At 46.5% G+C, this 17,782-nt stretch overlaps 1 protein-coding gene across 1 annotated transcript; it reads left to right on the top strand.

Annotated features, from left to right (window-relative positions):
- The first annotated feature begins 721 nt into the window (after positions 1-721).
- On the top strand, positions 722-16,897 carry LOC144173259 (TBC1 domain family member 19). Its single transcript, XM_077701745.1, has 17 exons — positions 722-1,024; positions 2,570-2,642; positions 2,920-3,023; positions 3,154-3,228; positions 5,025-5,088; positions 8,071-8,176; positions 8,730-8,781; positions 8,885-8,969; positions 10,324-10,436; positions 11,321-11,395; positions 11,473-11,535; positions 11,862-11,991; positions 12,762-12,871; positions 15,247-15,338; positions 15,437-15,552; positions 16,143-16,213; positions 16,294-16,897. The coding sequence occupies exons 1-17, from the start codon at positions 941-943 to the stop codon at positions 16,366-16,368; spliced, it is 1,488 nt and encodes a 495-aa protein (XP_077557871.1). The 5' UTR covers positions 722-940; the 3' UTR covers positions 16,369-16,897.
- Positions 16,898-17,782: the final 885 nt, after the last annotated feature.

Genomic DNA, 17,782 nt, shown 5'->3' with positions numbered 1-17,782 from the left:
AATCCTACTGCCAATCATCGGCGTGGACGTGACGAGCGAAAGTAGGCGCTCTCTGCTGCGAAGAGGCGTTCCCGTTCTGCCGACAGAACTTACATGCGCGGCGTACTCGTTGTCACAGACACAGGGGGCAAGCCTGGGTCCTGCCTCCTCCTCTCCCACACCGTCAGACCGGAGGGTGTGGCTTCGTTTTAACGCCCGCGGTAAAACAAAGGTGGGCGCAGTTGCACCAAGTGTTTTCGTAATGACCTTTGAATAGGCTTAGCGGACTACGTAATCGAGAAACAGGAGAAAATTGACGAAGATGATGAACAGAAGATGAAAGGGGAGGGGGGAAGAGCGCATTCGTTGGCGTACGTAACCGAAAAAAGCCAGTGCCATAATCCAGCGAGCCACCCAGAGATGGCATCACGCCCCGTTCGCCTTTATTTCCCGAAATTACTCTCATTACACTAAGTAAAGGGTTCTATTTGGATGAGCTCGGGGGACCCCTGCTTGCGTAACCGCCTCGTCGCATATCAAAATCGCTGTCCTTTCTAATTTTCTAGCTGTCCCCCTGCACTTTGTTTACTTATGCACCTCTTCTATATACGTTCATGCTCATTTTGTTTGACGCACGTCGAACTGTCTTTGTTCTGTTTTTGTTTTTGTTTTGCTTTCTTTTCGTAAGGACGCCGAAAGAATTTTTATGTGCCACATTAACGCCGCGCCGTGGCACCCTGCCCCTCATTTTCGTTTTTGGGCTTGGGTGCTTCCGCTTTTTTCTCTTCGGGAGGGGTGTTTGAGCGGTTCGGCCAGTCCGCTCGGGCCCCGCCGTGGGCAGTGACCTTGTGCGCCGAAAGGGAGGCGGAGGGCACCGAGCAGACTTTCCCCACATTGCGTGACCTGGCCGCGGGACCAGACGGGACCAGACGCACGCCTCGGTGTCGGATGAGAGCGAAGCATGGCATCGTCACCGTCCCCGCAAGATCTCGGGAAAGAACGTCGACCGGCGGGCGCCGGCTTCGGTGTCTTGGAACACTTGCAGGTAATCGGCACTGGCCGAGCCTTTCCCGTAACTTACCAAGTGTTTATAGTCAAAAGTCCAGTGATGCGTTTTGTTTATTTCAGGGCACAAGGTTGTTGGTGCCAGTCACTTAAAATTTACTGCAGCCGACCAAGAAAAACAGAAAAACTTTTTGCCTGGCATTTGAATGGGCTGCCAAATACGTTTTTAAGCTCACAAACCGATAACGATAGGACCTCAATTTTTACTAAGGATACACGGAGAAAAAAACTTCGTATATTAATTTTTTAGATATAAGCATGTTTTTGAAAGAAAAAAAACGATAAAGTTAGCCAGAAAATTATTTTTGACAAATTTAATTTTTCACTGCGACCCCAAGCTTCCTTCATCTCTAAACTGGTGTTATTAAAAAGTCCATCTATTTAACTTCATTTTCTTGCGCCCTGTATATTTTCGAGCCCAACAGTTTTTGCATAAAAAGCTTTCCTCGAACAAACGTACTTTTTCCTCGGTATTGAAATGGTTAAGTAAAACAGCATAATTTTGGTTGAAGTAGCGCTGAGGAGTGTACCATAATCTTGCCTTCACTTAAAAAAAACAGCTAGGCTCATTGGGATAACTTCTGTCGATCGGCACACTACCACGAGTACAGCGCACTTTCCTCTGTTTCTGCCGGTCACCTTTATTCTTTACTATAATATCTGAACGCCGTATTCACTAGCACGTGAGAAATATCTCGGGTGCGCGAACTAGCTCCTCTGCGCTGTGCGAGTTGCCCGAAGAAGCGGGTGTACGCTGCCGCGTGCTTGGCTTCTGTGCGACATAATCGGACATATACGTGTTGGTCTATACTATGCCTGCTAGACCAAAGTTATGTACAATGAAGCCATACGAAGTCATCGTCAAAGGTGTTTTGCGCTCCTCTTGCCGCTTCTGCTTCCGATAGACGTCCACAGGAACTTCGTGAAAGGAAGTTGCTTTGCTACATTTATAGTTACCATTGCAATGCACCTAAATGACCGATCCCTGCGACCACTGACGTAAAGGAAAGCAAGGCCCGATGTATTATTTGACTCAAAGTGCCGTTTGCGCATTGATGTCATGATGCAACACGGAGAGTCATGCATGCACCGAGTGTGCAGACGCCATTTTTTAGTAAAATTATGTGGTTGGACTCGTTGCTGGACCACTTTGCCTCTCTGGGTGCAATAATTAGCCATCCAGGTAAGCTGCGGTGAAGTGGGCCTCCGGGCGTTTCTAGGAGAGTTGGCGCTCGTCTGCCGCTATTGGCAGAGACGACTCAGTATTATCGGAAAGTACAGCAGCGTTTATTTTTCGCTGTCTTTACAGCCGGGTAAACGTGACTTGCATCTTGGGGAACAGCGCGAACTAACAGGTACACAAATATGAAAGAAGTGAACAGGACAAGCACTTGTCCTGTTCACTTCTTTCTTGTTTGTGTCCCTGTTAGTTCGCGCTGTTCCCCAAGATGCAAGTACACCAACTTGCCCAACTCGCCACCCTGAAACGTGACTAGTTTTGTCCGTTCTTTGTTTCCTGTCCTAGCGCGTTATTACGAAATCTCCGGGTGCGGAAAGCTCAATTTTGAGCATTCTCGGAGGCGAGCTCTACGAGGCAGGTAAGTTGCGTTTCGTGTTACTTTTTTTTTTTTGGTGGGGGAGGAGGGGGGGAAGACATACATTAGATGTAACGTTGTCAATGAACGCTTCGCAATACAGTTGCGCAAATTATAGTTGTCTTCAATAACACAGTCTGTCTCTAAGTGTACTTTCCTCCTTAATAAACACTGCTTCACAACCTGTGCAGAACAAATATAAAACGACTAGGCAATAGTAATATCGAAATAATGAAGGTTTATTCCTAATCTGTCTTTTTGTTTGTATTTTTTGGCGGAGGCTTCAAAGAATGTGTGTTCTACAAAGATTACCGCGACAACAGCAGCGATATCATGACGACGGCAGAGAGCAGCGTCGACGCAACGTTCTTAGACGACTGCCAGGTAAGGAAGATTTTTACGTTGCGAGGTTTCAAATCTTCGTGTAGAAATATAGAAAAGGAGACGTAAGAAACAAGTGTAAACATATTACGTCTAATTAGGCACATGCGATGATATTACTTCCCTTTCACAGAATACGTGGCACGCTAAGCTTATGGAGTGTCTCAGAGACACCGCGAAGCAGCTCGGCCTGAAACTGCACCGGAAGGTGCGTATGGCGTTACTACTATATATGCTACTGCAGTGCAATTAAACTTAAAACTGTGTAACCAACGACAGTGCACGAAGCTTCGACATTTATCGTTCGTAGAATCAGTGTGATATTTACCTTCTGAACAGAGAAAACCCCTAAAGTAAAGTTTCGAAATGTCATAAAAGTTTTAAAGAAAACGTACGAGCAAATTTGGATATTTATTTGCGGTGCTTATTCTGAACTTGCCCAAAAATGTTTCTATTAGGCACTTCGAGAACAAGCGTATGGTTCATTTTCACTCAAATGAACTCGACTGACCAATCTAAAAGCCACCGACCATGTCAATTTGGGGAATGACAGCAAAGTGAATTCAGTTTGACTCAAAAATGCGAACTGGGCTGTAGCAGTCCTCTTAAATAAACACTGAGCTTTACAACCTCTGCAGAACAGACATAAAGCGATGAGACAATAATAATATCGAAGTAATGAAGGTTTATTCGTAATCTGTCTTTTTGTTAGCATTTTTTGTTGGAGACGTCAAAGAATGCGTGTTCTACAAAGATTACCGCGACAACACAGCAATATCGTGGCACTGTGCACTGCGCAATGAATTACGTGATACCACTGTGCAGACAGAACTTTTGGGTCATATCTTATGCTCGACATCGGCATTCGCCGAAATTTCCTCGTTGGCTGCATGGACTGGTCAATCGAGTGCATGGTGGTGAAGCTGTAAAACGGGATTTTGTCTTGAAGTTGGCACATAAAGGAAAGAAAAGGTTTGTCACGTTTGTGAAGCCGCACCCGCCATGTCAAAAAGCCCCCTGAGTCCAGCACTCCTTCCCATTCTCCCCGGTACGGGCGGCTCGCGAAAGCGAAAGCAGACGACGGGAGCAGTGTTTGGGCCCGTACAGCACGACGGTGTTTGTGCGCTGCGTCTCAGCTGCGATGAATTTCGCTTCACGGGGATAAGTGGAGCAGTGGTTTGCAAGGTGCCTCCACTGTTTCGTGCCGGGTTGGCGGGTTTCCAACACTTGCCGAAGCTGCCAACGCGCATCTTCTCACCGGCAGACCGATAACGATAGAAAACCACTGCGTGGAATCGACGAGATATCGCCGCAAGAGAACGGCGCGCAACTATGCTCACCGACCACGCCAATTATTAACCATTGAATGTTGCCTTCGAAGGAACATTAGACCACAAAGGAAACGGCAGTAGAAGAAACGCTGCGAAATCAGCTGTAGTGCTCAGAGTGCAGACGACAACGACACCCCAGCGGCTGCCGCGCTGTGTTGTCAACATAGTGAGGAAGCCACAGTCAAAGCGCCGTAAAAAAAATGTCCGTGGCATTTATCCAGATTTATCCGCCGCAGCCGTAAAAAACTAGGCAACACTGTCTATGGGCTCATTAAAAGTGACGTCACCTCCTCTACACTTTTTGCAATGCATTGGGATGCTAGGGGCCTCTCCAGACTATTCTTTCCTCCATGAGTGTGCATCTCTTGTCGACATTCTACAGCGATTTTTGCTGGGCAATCTACGGCCGTTCAGGCAAAGTAGCATCAGTTTTCTTTCAGTTCCGGCAAATGCAAGCGAGTGCAGTAAAGATTATTTTAGTGGCACAGTTAGTCTGCGCTCAACACGGGATTCTAAGACTTCAGAGTGGTGGTATAGAGAGTTAGGCATGTTGGCGGAGAGCATGTGAAGGCCCCTGTCCGTAGTCGAAGCATTCTGTTACCTGATCGTTGGTGCAATCAATGCACTAAGAGCGATACTCGTGCAATATATACTTCTGATTGTCCTTGTACAGCGAACCATAGGTGAACAGGAGCTCGTGGAAACGAGGTGGTTTGATCTGGGCAGCGAAGAAATCGGTGAGGACGACGTTTTCTTTTTTTTTTTTTACGAACGCAGACGTGACCCCGTATCTGTTGCCTTACAGACGCTCAGAGCGTTTAATTTAGCACAGAAGCACAGGTGGGAGAAAAAAAACTACAGACACCCCTGGCGGTCTTTTCATGAACTACAGCCGTGACGCCACGCTATTCCGCCATGTGACTTGAGCTTCGCTCGGCCCTAAACTGTATATTTCGCCTATTTACGTGTCGCTAACGACTTCATGTTTGTTCGTGTACAGTTTATGTCCGCTAGACGCACTAACGTTCCGTCCACTGCCGTCCCTCAGGTTTACAAGTGTACCTTCAGAGGCGACGTCATTAAATTGCCGATAGGTCGAGGGAAACGACCCATTTGAACGTCAATATTCTTTTCGTGAAAAAAAATCCCGGGCCATCTCCTCTAACCTGAAACCTGAGGAGGAGCGAAGCATGCAGTGTATAAGTGTATTCCTTGCGCCTTGGCGTTTTTGCCTACGGAGATGAAACCGTTAGGAGGTAGAATTATAGGTATTCCTGTAAAAGTCTCTTGTCTTGGGAGCACGATGCTCTCTATAGCGAGGCGTAAACGAGCGCCCTGGTGTTTTTTGGTACGCGTTACGAAGCGCTTCAACGGGAGGCGTAAACGAGTGTCCCGATGTTTTCTTAGTACGCGTTACGAAGCGCCTCAGCGCGAGGCGTAAACGAGTGTCCCGGTGTTTTTTAGTACGCATTACGTTCTAGCGCGCGGCGTCAACGAGTTTCCCGGTGTTTTAGTACCGTGACTACATGATACGACGATTACGACGACAGGAGACGCCAACAGCGCCAGCCCCTAATGGGCTTCGTCACTAAAATACAACTAGGAGCATGTTCTACGAGCTGTAAACTTTCAAGTGATAAAATGATCAGGTAATGTTTAATGAACGTTCCATTCAGGGTAAGGAGGTCAAGGTTTCGGTATGCATGTTAGGTTAGGCTGTATTTATTTTGTTTTGCGTAGTTTTAGGTACACTAAAGCTGAACTCTGATCATTTGTCAGTCTCAAGGTCTCCGCAAAGCTCGAAAAATGAAGCAACGCAATCGTGGGGAAGTTGGTGAGGGCCACTGAATCGGCGCCGACTTGTGTCACCACCCGCGTGTGACGGATGACTGCCATTAGTCAGATCAGCTCGCGGGGAAAGGGTGTGACGCATACTCCCATTTGCGCATATGGGGCTCGCAAGGTAGTTCACCAAATTACGTATATTTTTTTCCCCAGCAGCCCCCCAATAATGGATTCCATTCCTTCGTAATCATCTCGCCGTAGTCCGCCCACAGTGCCCCACGCGTCGACATGAATATTTATCAAATATTGACTTATCGGAAGCAAGGTCAAGCAAACCTCTCACATGCGCTCCCGTAACGCTGTAGGATTGCGTCAGTCCCTCTGCCCCGTTTTCTTTACTTTTTACTCAACTTTTCCCTTTGGAGTATTCTCTTCGACTTTTGTTTCTAGCATTTCCCTGGTTGTTATTTCGATATTCCATTTTTGTTTTACCTACTTAGTTCTCTTTTAAGTTTTCTCCCCTCTCCCCCTTCCCCCTCTCCCCCTTCTCTCTCTCTCTCTCTCTCTCTCTCTCTCTCTCTCTCTCTCTCTCTCTCTCTCTCTCTCTCTCTCTCGGTCACAGAGGGCCCCAAAATTTCCATCGGGTGATAACGTGCTTGAACTACGTTCATAAAGGTTGCATAATATGCTCTGTGGTGCAGTGTGTAGCACCCTCAGTAATGTGTCTTGTAGCAATAATAGTTTATGTGCTGTATGGAATGGTGCATCTGCAATTACCGTAAAAACCCGCGTATAATACGGACCCGCGTATAATACGAGGTGTAATTCTGGGACACCAAAATCAGAAAAAAAGTTTTCATCCGCATATAATGCGAGGTAAAGAGCACAGAAAACATTTATTTGCACTACAGTTGCCCTTCAGTCATTGTCAGTTTTCGCTGGCACTGTCTCCCGACGTCCGTTCAGTCATCCTCAGGTTCACTGCCGCTGTCTCCCGAAGTCACCTTGTCGGAAATGTCTTCCCACAGAAAGTGGTCCTCAGTGCTATCAAGGGCGTTCGAGATGCTGCATTTCTTAAAAGAACGACTTACGAGCTCCTCGGGGATGCTGGCCCACGCATCCGCGATCCAGCCACAAAGCACCGCTGTAGAAGCCCGCGTCAGGCATCCGGTAGCTATCACTTACGGGTCTCCTGACCTCATCCACTCTTGGTAGCAGGACCTGGTTCAGTCTTTGAAAGGCTTGTTGATGAAACGTCTAGCGGTTGCAGCTGGGATGTCATTCCTCCTGGAATGACAATGAGTTCGGTGCGGGGTTCGCGCAACTTCTTCACGGAATTGGCCAGGTGGCAGCGAAAGGCGTCCAACATGAGCACTGACGGGAACCCCCAACAGTGCTCCAGGCTACCGACACCACACAGACTTTATCCAGTCAAGCACCAGTTCGTTTCTCCACCCGCGAATGCTGCCTTTTGTGGCGCCGAACTGCAGTCCTGCGGCGCAATTCCTGATGGTCTTGGCATATAAAATAACTTTTCTTTTACTTGAAGCCGAACACTGCCTTCGAGCACGCGACATCGTGATAGACTTGCGCTGAACGTGTCGATCCTTCGCGGGGTCAAAACAATCAAAATAGCGCCGGCTGAGAGAAGCAGCAGCCAGCTAACGCCACCGCAAGATGGCGCACCCTCCGCTGAAAACGAAACCGAAAGTGCAAATTTTCGGCGGAAAACTTTGGGATCCGCATATAATACGAGGCACAAATTTTGCATAGTAAAATTTGGAAAAAAAAAACCTCGTATTATACGCGGGTTTTTACGGTACTCCACTCACTCCACTCACAGAGAACGAGAGAGAGAGAGAGAGAGAGAGAGAGAGAGAGCAGAAAGAAAGTACCACCAATCGTGGTGATTAATCTGTTCTGTTCTCGCATAGAACTCCTGGCAGTGGAGCCTCTGTACACACCTCAAGATTTCTTGGAATTCTTGCTCTCTTCCTCATTGACGGAAGACGAAATGTGCTCCACTTCGGAAGAGACAAGGTAACACCACATTTACGTTGCCTTTGAAATATCATGTCTTGCCTGCAAAAACTACGGCTCTGCCAATGCGCAATGTTCTGGTTATAGTGCGACTTGGTGACGGTATGTAACACATGTGCTTTGACTGGCTAGTGAGCGTAAAAAAAATTGGACTTTTTGGCGTAGCTTGCAGTCTCCCGGGAATCCCTCAATCCCCTTGTCTTAGTTGAGGCGCGAATCGGTTGAACGGTGAGGCTTTACCCCCGTCGCCAGGAATTGTTGGAGCTGGAACGTTTCACGTTAAAGATTAAGTTCTTACAGCGACAAACGACTCGCGTTTCCAGTCAAGAGGAAGACAAAAAGGGAGGGGGGGGGGATATATATAGTGCCTCACAAATACGGACTCACGGAAGGGTCTTGCAAGGAAGCTAACGAGTTTGGGCCAGGAGCCAGAACCAGGACTTGCAACGTATAGGCACCTGTTCGCAGCAAAAAAGTACTTTTTTGCTGGCTTGCGTGCAACCATCAGATTCCTTTGTATACGTCTAAAACGTGCTCTTTTCTATTTTAAAAGCGTTCTGGGCCAAGCTTCAGTCGCACTGAACACCAAGGACATATGCGAACTGGTTGGTACCGCTTGTTTCTTTTTTCCCCGTTACGCCATATCAAAACTTTGTCCCTGACGTATGTGTGCGACGCCCATCACCTTACTTCATTTTTTGTGTGCAGAGAGAGATACTCAAGGCCCCCACTTACGAAACTCCGAAGACGCAGGACGTTGACAGCAGGGAGTACGAGTTGTTCGCACAGCTGAGTACGTGGGACTTGGAGCGTGTTATGCAGCGTTATGCAGTGGAACCGAGAAAAAGTGCGCGCGCGCGCGCGTGCGTGTGTGTGTGTGTGCGTGTGTGTGTGTGTGTGTGTGTGTGTGTGTGCGTGTGTGTGCGTCTGTATGTGTGCGTGTGTGTGTGTGCGTGTGTGTGTTTGTGTGTGTGCATGCGTGTGTGCGTGTGTGTTTGTGTGCGTGTGTAAGCGCGTGTGTGTTTGTATATTTGTCTGGGGTTGTGTGTGCCCGCGTGTGTGGGTTTTTGTATGTGTGCGTGTGTTCGTGTGTGTGCGTGCATGTGTGTGCGTGCGTGTTTGTATATTTGTGTGTGGTTGTGTGTGTGCGTGTGTGTGTTTGTGTGTGCGTGTGTGTGTGCGTGTGTGTTCGCGTGTGTTTGTCTGTGTGCGTGCGTGCGTGTGCGTGCGTTTATGCATGTGTGTTCATGTGCGTGTGTGTGCATGTGTGTTCGTGTGTGTGTGTGTGTGTGTGTGTGTGTGTGTGTTCGCTGTGTTCGCTGTGTGTGTGTGTGTGTTCGCTGTTACAACCACCTGCAGTGGTTAAACGCGATAGTAAGGTGTTCTCTTTACCTCAATTCAAATGGCGCGTAAGCTTGAAACAAAGTACCAGGTGGCGTAGGCGCAGAAAGAAGTTATAAGGTTAGGTGTATCTTTTTCTGGCATTTAAATTTCCATAAAATGGCTATTCTTGCTTTGTATATCAATAATGTATACCACGTATAATAATGTACCACCAAATTTTCCACAGCAAAGTGATTTTGCTTACACCATAATCTGTTGGATAGGGGCAGCAATGTTTAGGCATTTTAAAAATTTGGTTGTCGATACTTACAGGTGAGATCGATAAGCAGATTCGAGAGTTTAGTAAGTGAGAAGTGGACACAAGTGTTACAAAATGCGCATAAACGCATAAACGTCGAATTTCAGTTTAGAAATGACAAACAATAGCACACTATTTGCAGAAAAGGAAGCGGGCAAGTTATAGAGGGGGGAGAGAGGAGGACAAGGGCCTTAGCACTAGCACTACTGAGCGTAAAGTTCTGTCACCTCCTCCTCCCACCCCTTGAGGTTAGTCTATGGCCACCCCTGTGGCATAGATTCGTTTACACACTCGAAGCCCGACCCCCGACCATAATGCTCCGTAATTACAGATAACCCTTACCATTAGTTAGCGCATATTTTACAAAATTTCGTAAGTTCAGATTCCCAAGTGTTGCCTTCGTGTTGCCACGATTCACCATTGTATTCGCCTATTTTTACCTTTCCGAAAAAAGGTTGTAATAGGTTAAGTTGGATGCAGTGCTCATTAATTTGTCCGTGCGCAGTATTCGACACCAGCGACGAACTTGCCGCAAGGGAGTTTCTAAAGCGAGGCTGCCCCCACTGTATGCGAAGCCACTTCTGGTCCAGGGTGCTCGGCGTGTCGTCCCAAGAAAAGGTTAGTACCTGGATTAAGCTCTGGGTTCGTGTAAGCGGTAATGCTAATATAAGAATTCCAGTATCCAGGCGAATACGTACACTCGGCAAAAAACAAGTTTTGAGCTTCAAATACCGCAAGGAATATTAAATATATCTATTGTTCGAAATCGAGGGAGCAAATGACGATGGCGATGCCCGTAAATGTCATACATCATGATCTATGACAAAATATGTGAAGGGGAAACCAGACGTGATGCTGTGTTCATTACAATAGTGTATACGCCTTATAGTATTTAGCGCACATTTAGTTCTCATAGATAAGTTAAGACGGTGTCAGCGTAAAGCTCAGTACTTTTTTATATCCCCCCTTTCCCCCACTTTTACCATGCACAAGAAAACCTAGCAAATGTCTGCGAAGAAAAAAGAATGCTCCAGATCTCTAATCTGTGCCTTAAAGCTCGCTTGTAGGCAATGTCACCCTGTTGTTGATCCAAAAGATGTTTTTCTAGTCAATTAAAACCCCCGTGTCCTGCCCGTCGAAGCAGCCCCACATTGACGCGGCATGACCGCTTATTCGAGAATTTCCGAACATGCTATTGTTCTAACGAAATATGAGCTAAGAAAACGAAATATATTATTCATGCACAAATTCTGACTGCTTACTGAGAAATATGCGCTGAGAGAACCCGCAAGATAGCGCGTTTGTCAGCACGCAGCCTGAAGTACTTTAACGGTATTAAAAAGTTGACTAAAGCCAACTAAAGAAGTCGCATGCGGGTATTTCAGTGAAATTTTATCCCTTCGTTTACTACATTTATCTTGGGACTAGCCTTACGTTTAATGTGCGCTGAATGTTCTATGAAGCTTGCCTCACTACGCATATGGTCATTTATTTATTTTCAGGCAAACGCCGAATTCGATCACCTCAAGGAAAGGGTGATACGGTGCGAGTTGCTCCTGGACCAAATTATAATTAAGGTAGCATTTGTTCAAACCTTCGGTTAATCGAGCAGCGACTAAACATTTTTTTGCCGCTCTGGCCTCTCCCCTTTCAGGACGTGCGGGACAATATAATGAACGACTTCGAGTACTTTGTTTTCGACGACAGTTGCTATCAGGTAAGGTGTAGACAACTGCAAAACAGTCTAATAGTACATCCCTGGTAATAACGTATCCTAAAGCGCTAAGTTGGGCGAGTTGGTTACTGTATACTAAGGAATTCATCGTACTAGCGAAAATTAAGACAGGGACACAGCTAAAGAGAAGACGAAACCCACGCTAGAATCTAGCGTGTGTTTCGTCTTCTCTTTAGCTGTGTCCCTGTTTTAATGTTCGCTAGTACGATGAATTCCTTAATAACGTATACAATGACTTACGCGCGAATACGGAAACGGCATGCATCACTGCTGTTCTTTTTTTTTTTTTGCTTTGAAACTTTGTACAGGTGATGCTGGTATTCATAAGGGATTACCAGGTCGCCCGAAGGATACAAGAAAGCAGACCAGTGGAAGCAGTTGTACTAAAAGCCGAGTTGCCGTGCGGAACGATTCCCTTCTACGGGTTCTCCTTACTAGGTTAGTCGTCATTTCGTTGTTTCGGTCACACTTATAGAGGTTGCTGGATGTGCTAACGTAGCCGCTGGATCGGTACAGTAGTTATACTATTCTATTCGCTGCAAATATACCAGCGAGCACTCCCACCAAGACCACTCAATGTGAGTGCTCTTATCTTGCCACCGTAGTCACATCAGAGCAGGGAGTAAGTTGTGGACTCCCGCAATGACGCAACTTGGGAAGCGCCAACGATTCCGCATGACGCGCATTAAACAGGGAGTCAGCGAGCTTAGCCACATGTATTTCAAGTACCTATCAATCCCAGCAGACAACAGGAGAAAGAAGGAGAGAGATGGAGAAGGAGGAAGAGAGGGAGGTTCATTTGCCGAAAAGTAGGGACCTTGAGGCCCCCTCTGCCTTGTCTAGTAAGCCAAAAGATGTCGGGTCCTCGCGTCGTCTTCAGCCATCTGGACGAGGCATAGCTGGAGTAGGGGATCTAGGTTGCGCAGCAGGGTCTCCAAGTGCTGTGCGTGTGTGATTTACATAGGGGGTAAGGGAGTCTTGCTGTTGTTGTTTTTTTCGTAAGACATGCTTTGCCAACTAGTCCGGACACCTTTCAGTTTTGCTTCAGTCTTGCTGGAGTATTCTTGGATAGTAGATTCTATAAATAAATATCGATTGCTCACAAACATTTATGAGAAAAAAAAAATAGTTGACATGTCGAACATTTCTTGCTGGTCCGCTTGATTTTAACCACAAGATTTGCTTCTCGCTTACCTCGTTCGTTTCAGTGGGTCCCCTGTGCTTCGTTTTCGCCGATGCTGGGCCAATGTACGCCGTCTTCCGCGAGATGTACTGCCGGTATTTTTATAAATTGACGGCTGTCTCATCCGACCCGCAGGTACGCTATGCACTCGAATAAAATAATTAAAACTCAGCTATCGAGCCGAATCACGCACACTAAGAATAAAATATTCGGAACTTGACATTTACAAGTCCCTTCACGAGCCATATTTTTTGTATTTTTTGTATTTTTTTTACTTTACTTCTGCGCAAGGTGACTTGTGTAGAGCTTTACTGGTGCTTGTCTTGCTACTCCTGCTTGGGCTTTGTAAGTTTGCAGTATTTATTAACTAAATAAATAAAAATACATAAACAAATATTCATGCAGACTATAGGGCTGGGTGCCGGTTAAAAAAATTAACCCGATTAATCGGCAGGCTTTAGTCGGCTAATTGATCGATTAATCGGTTGCATCAGTCTAAGCGGAAAAAAATACAACTAATATTTAAGTATAATCATAGCAATGTAGTAATAAAGAATAATATCAACATGCTCCTCGTCCTGTTCGCAGACATTCCAGATGAGGTCAGCCGAACTTCATCACGGCGCTGATGCGGGCGAAACACTTATCACTTCGTTTGCCATTCGCTCTATATCTACAATCAGGACCATCAGCTCTCGCAGACATTGCAGGCTTCACCGATTAATAGGGGTTTACTTACACCAGAGTTAGTTTATACAACGGTAAGACGGTGTGTGTGACTGCTCGCCGTATTTTGCACTGTGTAAATTTGTAGCAAGATTTGCCATTTTCCCGTGTCTCTTGGCCATCAGCTTGGGTTTTAATCGCTATCATCTCTGAGCATACTTGCACAGTTTTCTGTTGTGACGCAAGAGAGGTTATTTGAACACGAACAAGATCCTCGACACGCTTTCTCACAAGTTCAACATGACACTCTTGTTTCACTTTGCTCACACGATTTCAACCGATTAACCGGTTAAAAGATTAATCGCGACCAAAGCGTGAATCGATTAATCGGAAGGTTAATTGATCAATCGCCCACCCCTAATTCAGACTTAAGCTATCATAGCCCTGCTTATAGGTAACCTAAAAATTCGATTAACCCTAAACTCTGCCGCAATCACGGTGCGGGGCGAGTAGCGGCGCCCGTTGAGTCTGAGAGGGGGGAATAGATCTCGGCGAGCGGCGTCATCCTCCCGCAAATGGAAGTCCCTACATGCCGAACAGTTTGTCTGGTATTTTGCAACTGCCGCGGCTTGAGTCATCGCAAGCGGGGCCCGCGCGACGGTGTTTGTCTCAACCCGCTCGAGGAAGGAGAGCTTTCCGCAAAGCACAGGGTGCTCTCCCGCACTACATGCAGCACGCGCGCACTGGGTAACGGCGGGCTGAATCGTATAACAGCGGATTTTGGATATACGCTACCTTGCTACGCTGGATTTTCCTATGGTGCAGAGAAAATTGCAGGAATCCTGCAGAGCGATAAGTCCCCAATCAATGCTCTTTCATCTAATAGTAACTTCACGCGCTCTCAGCGGGGAATATCCTTGCGCTTGGCCGATTGTAAAATAAAAATGCATAGCTCAAATTTCAACCAACAACCCCAGGGCGAAGCCGGTGCAAAATAAATAAATAAATAAATAAATAAATAAATAAATAAATAAATAAATACGGTAAATTGTAGCAAGAATATTGAGAACATGCCAGAGCGCCAGCAAGTCATTAAGATATGCGCCATACCCAAACCAAAGATTTGGTATGGTGCCATGAGATCGTCCCTTCTAGACATGGGTATGCGAGAAAGGTATCAGCAGAAGAAGCACCGAAAATGACGCCAATTGCCCGTGAAACTAAGGGGCCTTAGGTGGAACCAGCTAGATCTTCTTAACGCTCAGCCCTGCGTTCGTCTCGTCTCTACGCCCGTGAATAAACCCCTCAACCAGCTCCCGCAGCATCGATTATCTCCTTACAAAATAAACAAAGTGTGATGCGGGTTCATTGCCCATGTAGTGGATAGCAGCAAAAGAGCACTGAAATGTTGGCAAGTCCAGCAAAAGGATCGTTCGGTAGATCAGCCGACCGAATGTTCCGCACACTTTCCGAGGTTAACGCCGGTGACGACACCGCTCTGGTGGCTCGCCCCGTACCCTCGCCGTCAACTGCACAATCAGAGGGAACAATCCCCTCAAATGGGGTGTACAGCAGTCTTGTCGGGATCACCAACGCCAGTCACGGGGCCAGTGCTGACCGTAGCGGTTGCCGCGTAGCTTGGCTGTTTTTGGGTCAACTGTTTTGGGCTGTTTGAGGTCGGAATGACGCCGATTACAGTGCTCACACGGTGGCTTTGCGTCACTTGCTCGTCTATGCCACTACAAAATAAACAACCGTTGTAATTAACGGCACACAAAACAAGGGAGCAGATTTCTCACCCTCAAAGGGCCCGCACGTGTCTCAATCTACCCTTTATGTCGCAGGGCATTGTGTCACTGCTGCTGACTTTCGAAAGATTGGTTCAGTATAGAGAACCTGAGTTCCTACCGGCACTGGCTTCCAAGAATGTCGACCTGTAAGCATGGTGACTTCATTCAAACGCCACATCTTGGTACCGCGTATTTTGCTGCCGTAAACTTCTTTTTTTTATTTGTTTTTTTTTTATCGTTGCAGACAGCCCATCGTCTTCCAAATGCTGATGCAGTCTTTCTGCGCTCATCTGCCCGCGGAAGAAGTGTTAAGGCTGTGGGATCGGGTGTTAGGCTACGACTCCGTCTACGTCCTTCCAGGTAACACTTCAGCCCTGGAAGACTAGTGATTTATGCGTTATATTAGCGCCGTGATTTCACTGCCATTATCGCAGTAATCTTCTCTGGTATACCATGCCCAAAACATCAAGTGACCTAACAAAATGCATGCAAACTTTACGACGCATAACTACTTCTTGCAGTATTTTGCGGATAGCAAATTTTTAGCGCTGGGTCGTCCAAAACTTGTAATGCCGTGCTTGTCAAGGGACAACGTTTAACCCTTGCATTTAAAATATGAGGTCTGCACTCATCATCATTATAGGGGAAGCGTGACAAAAAAAGTAAGAACGCAATAGTAAAAGCGCGAAAATAAGCAGCGATATTGAAATCGGACGCAAGGTACAGAGTGCTAGCACATTTTTATGCCTCATTTAAAGCCTTGCGTCTTTTTGAATGGAGGCAACGGTTTACCAAGCTCACAAGTAAACGCGCACTGTTGAAGGTTATCCTTGGCGCATGAGATTATGGTGCTTAATGCATAACAGCGAGCGTAATTCACGTTTGCCGGCGGAGAGTCGAAAGTAGTCACCACCGAATATCACGCGTTTTTTTTTCGTCTTGTATTACAGTCGCAGCTGCAGGACTAGTCTGCTCCAAGAAGGCAGAAATCTTAAGTACCAAAGATCAGTCTTCACTCGAGGTAAGCTAAGAAATTCCCATTGGAAAACCACATCTTGCTGAAGTAACATGCCCGTGTCCATGGTCTTCTCCTTGATGCAGGCAATCTTCAACAAGTTGAAACCATGTGACGTCATCTCAACGCTGGACGAGTTTTTAAAGCTTCCGCAGTTATGACCAACACTTACAATATTGTTTAACGGTTGAAGGTGATTCGAAGTGTAGCATACTTTAGTAGTGGTAATTGACGGCAAAGTGCCTGAAGAGGGTGACCAGGTGCCCAAAGTGCTTGCATACACTGTGATAGTTTCACCTATGTACGATTCAAAGCCTAAACACATCACTGCCTATAGTCTCACCAACGAGGCGCCCATCTGCCTCTATAAACATCTCAGCCCATTTACAGAAATAATTACGTGCCCTAATTTGCAACTGGTCATGGTCGTCCTCCCATCTAGTTTTAGGGAGTTGGGGGAGATATTTCTGAAAGCGATTTGGAGGCATACGGTATCAATACGAAAATTTATCTATAACACATAATGTCTGGAAGCATATAAAATAGGAAATTGATCTGGGCTAAAAGACTTTAAGAATTCCAGCTAAATCTTGCACGTTAACTAGCTATCCCATTCAACAATGTTAACACAAAGCCACCTCCCGTTTCAGTTCACATGAAATTCGGCAACATCAACATCAAGTGCTTCCTTTCCCCGCACATATATATTCCCGTGATTCGTACCCTTTCCTAAACATCTAATAAAAGAGATGACCGTCGACCGTTCTCTGCGAAATTCTCTTGCTGGGTGCACCAAGTGGACACCGCCTCAATAAGCAAGCCAGCGAACTAGAAACCCGGCAACAAATAAATCGCTAATCATTTTTGGCCCATTCCCAAGGTAGGTTTATGTCATATGCGTTGGCCTTGATGAGTTTTTTTCCTGTTAGCCCAAACGACCCTCCTCCAAATTCGCCTAGCCAAATTTGGGCAATCCCTTGGCCAATTCCCCGCATGGTATATCTGTTCCATAATGAGCCAAAGACAGTTGTTCTGACATGGCGTTAACAGCACAAGTGATCCCAATTTCATCGTCGGTACCACGTCCTGATTGAACTTCTCTCGCGGAACTCCACGACACACAGCACTTTCATCCTAAACGTCCACAGCGCCCACCGGTGCATCCACTTTCGGGCATCGAAGCCCTCTGAATTTGCCACACGCCACGCCAACAATAATCCTTGTTAAGCGTTGGGCGACTTCAATGCTTCTCACATAACCTCCACGTCTCAAAATGGCATTCTTCATGCTGCAGCGTTATCGCTTTACGCAGTGTGTTGACGTCACATAACCTACCAGTCTCGGCACCAGTGTGACGCGCGATACTATCCGGATCTCACTGGACCTCATACCAGTAAACTTTTTAGAACCTCCTCCCGGATCATTTCCTCCAAGCTCCTCTCACCACCGACGTCGCGTCGGTGTGGATAAACTGACCGACTGGCGAGTTTCCAGCAATTACGCCCAAATTTACACAACACAGAACTTCCTTTTTCCATGGCTTTGACACCACCGCTCCCGTTGACCTTAGCGCAC

This window comes from Haemaphysalis longicornis, unplaced genomic scaffold (assembly GCF_048455015.1).
Source record: "Haemaphysalis longicornis isolate Haplotype H1 unplaced genomic scaffold, Haemaphysalis longicornis Haplotype H1 scaffold_3, whole genome shotgun sequence".
In the NCBI taxonomy this organism is placed as follows: Eukaryota; Metazoa; Arthropoda; class Arachnida; order Ixodida; family Ixodidae; genus Haemaphysalis; species Haemaphysalis longicornis.
Note: the sequence above shows the minus strand (reverse complement) of the source record. Positions and strands in the feature narration are given on the sequence as shown.

Bases quoted from the DNA above. Each gene is read 5' to 3' on its own strand.
- LOC144173259 (XM_077701745.1), top strand. From the start codon at position 941: ATGGCATCGTCACCGTCCCCGCAAGATCTCGGGAAAGAACGTCGACCG. The intron at 1,025-2,569 runs GTAATCGGCACT...TTCCTGTCCTAG, and splicing joins GTGTCTTGGAACACTTGCAG to CGCGTTATTACGAAATCTCC. The intron at 3,024-3,153 runs GTAAGGAAGATT...TCCCTTTCACAG, and splicing joins CGTTCTTAGACGACTGCCAG to AATACGTGGCACGCTAAGCT.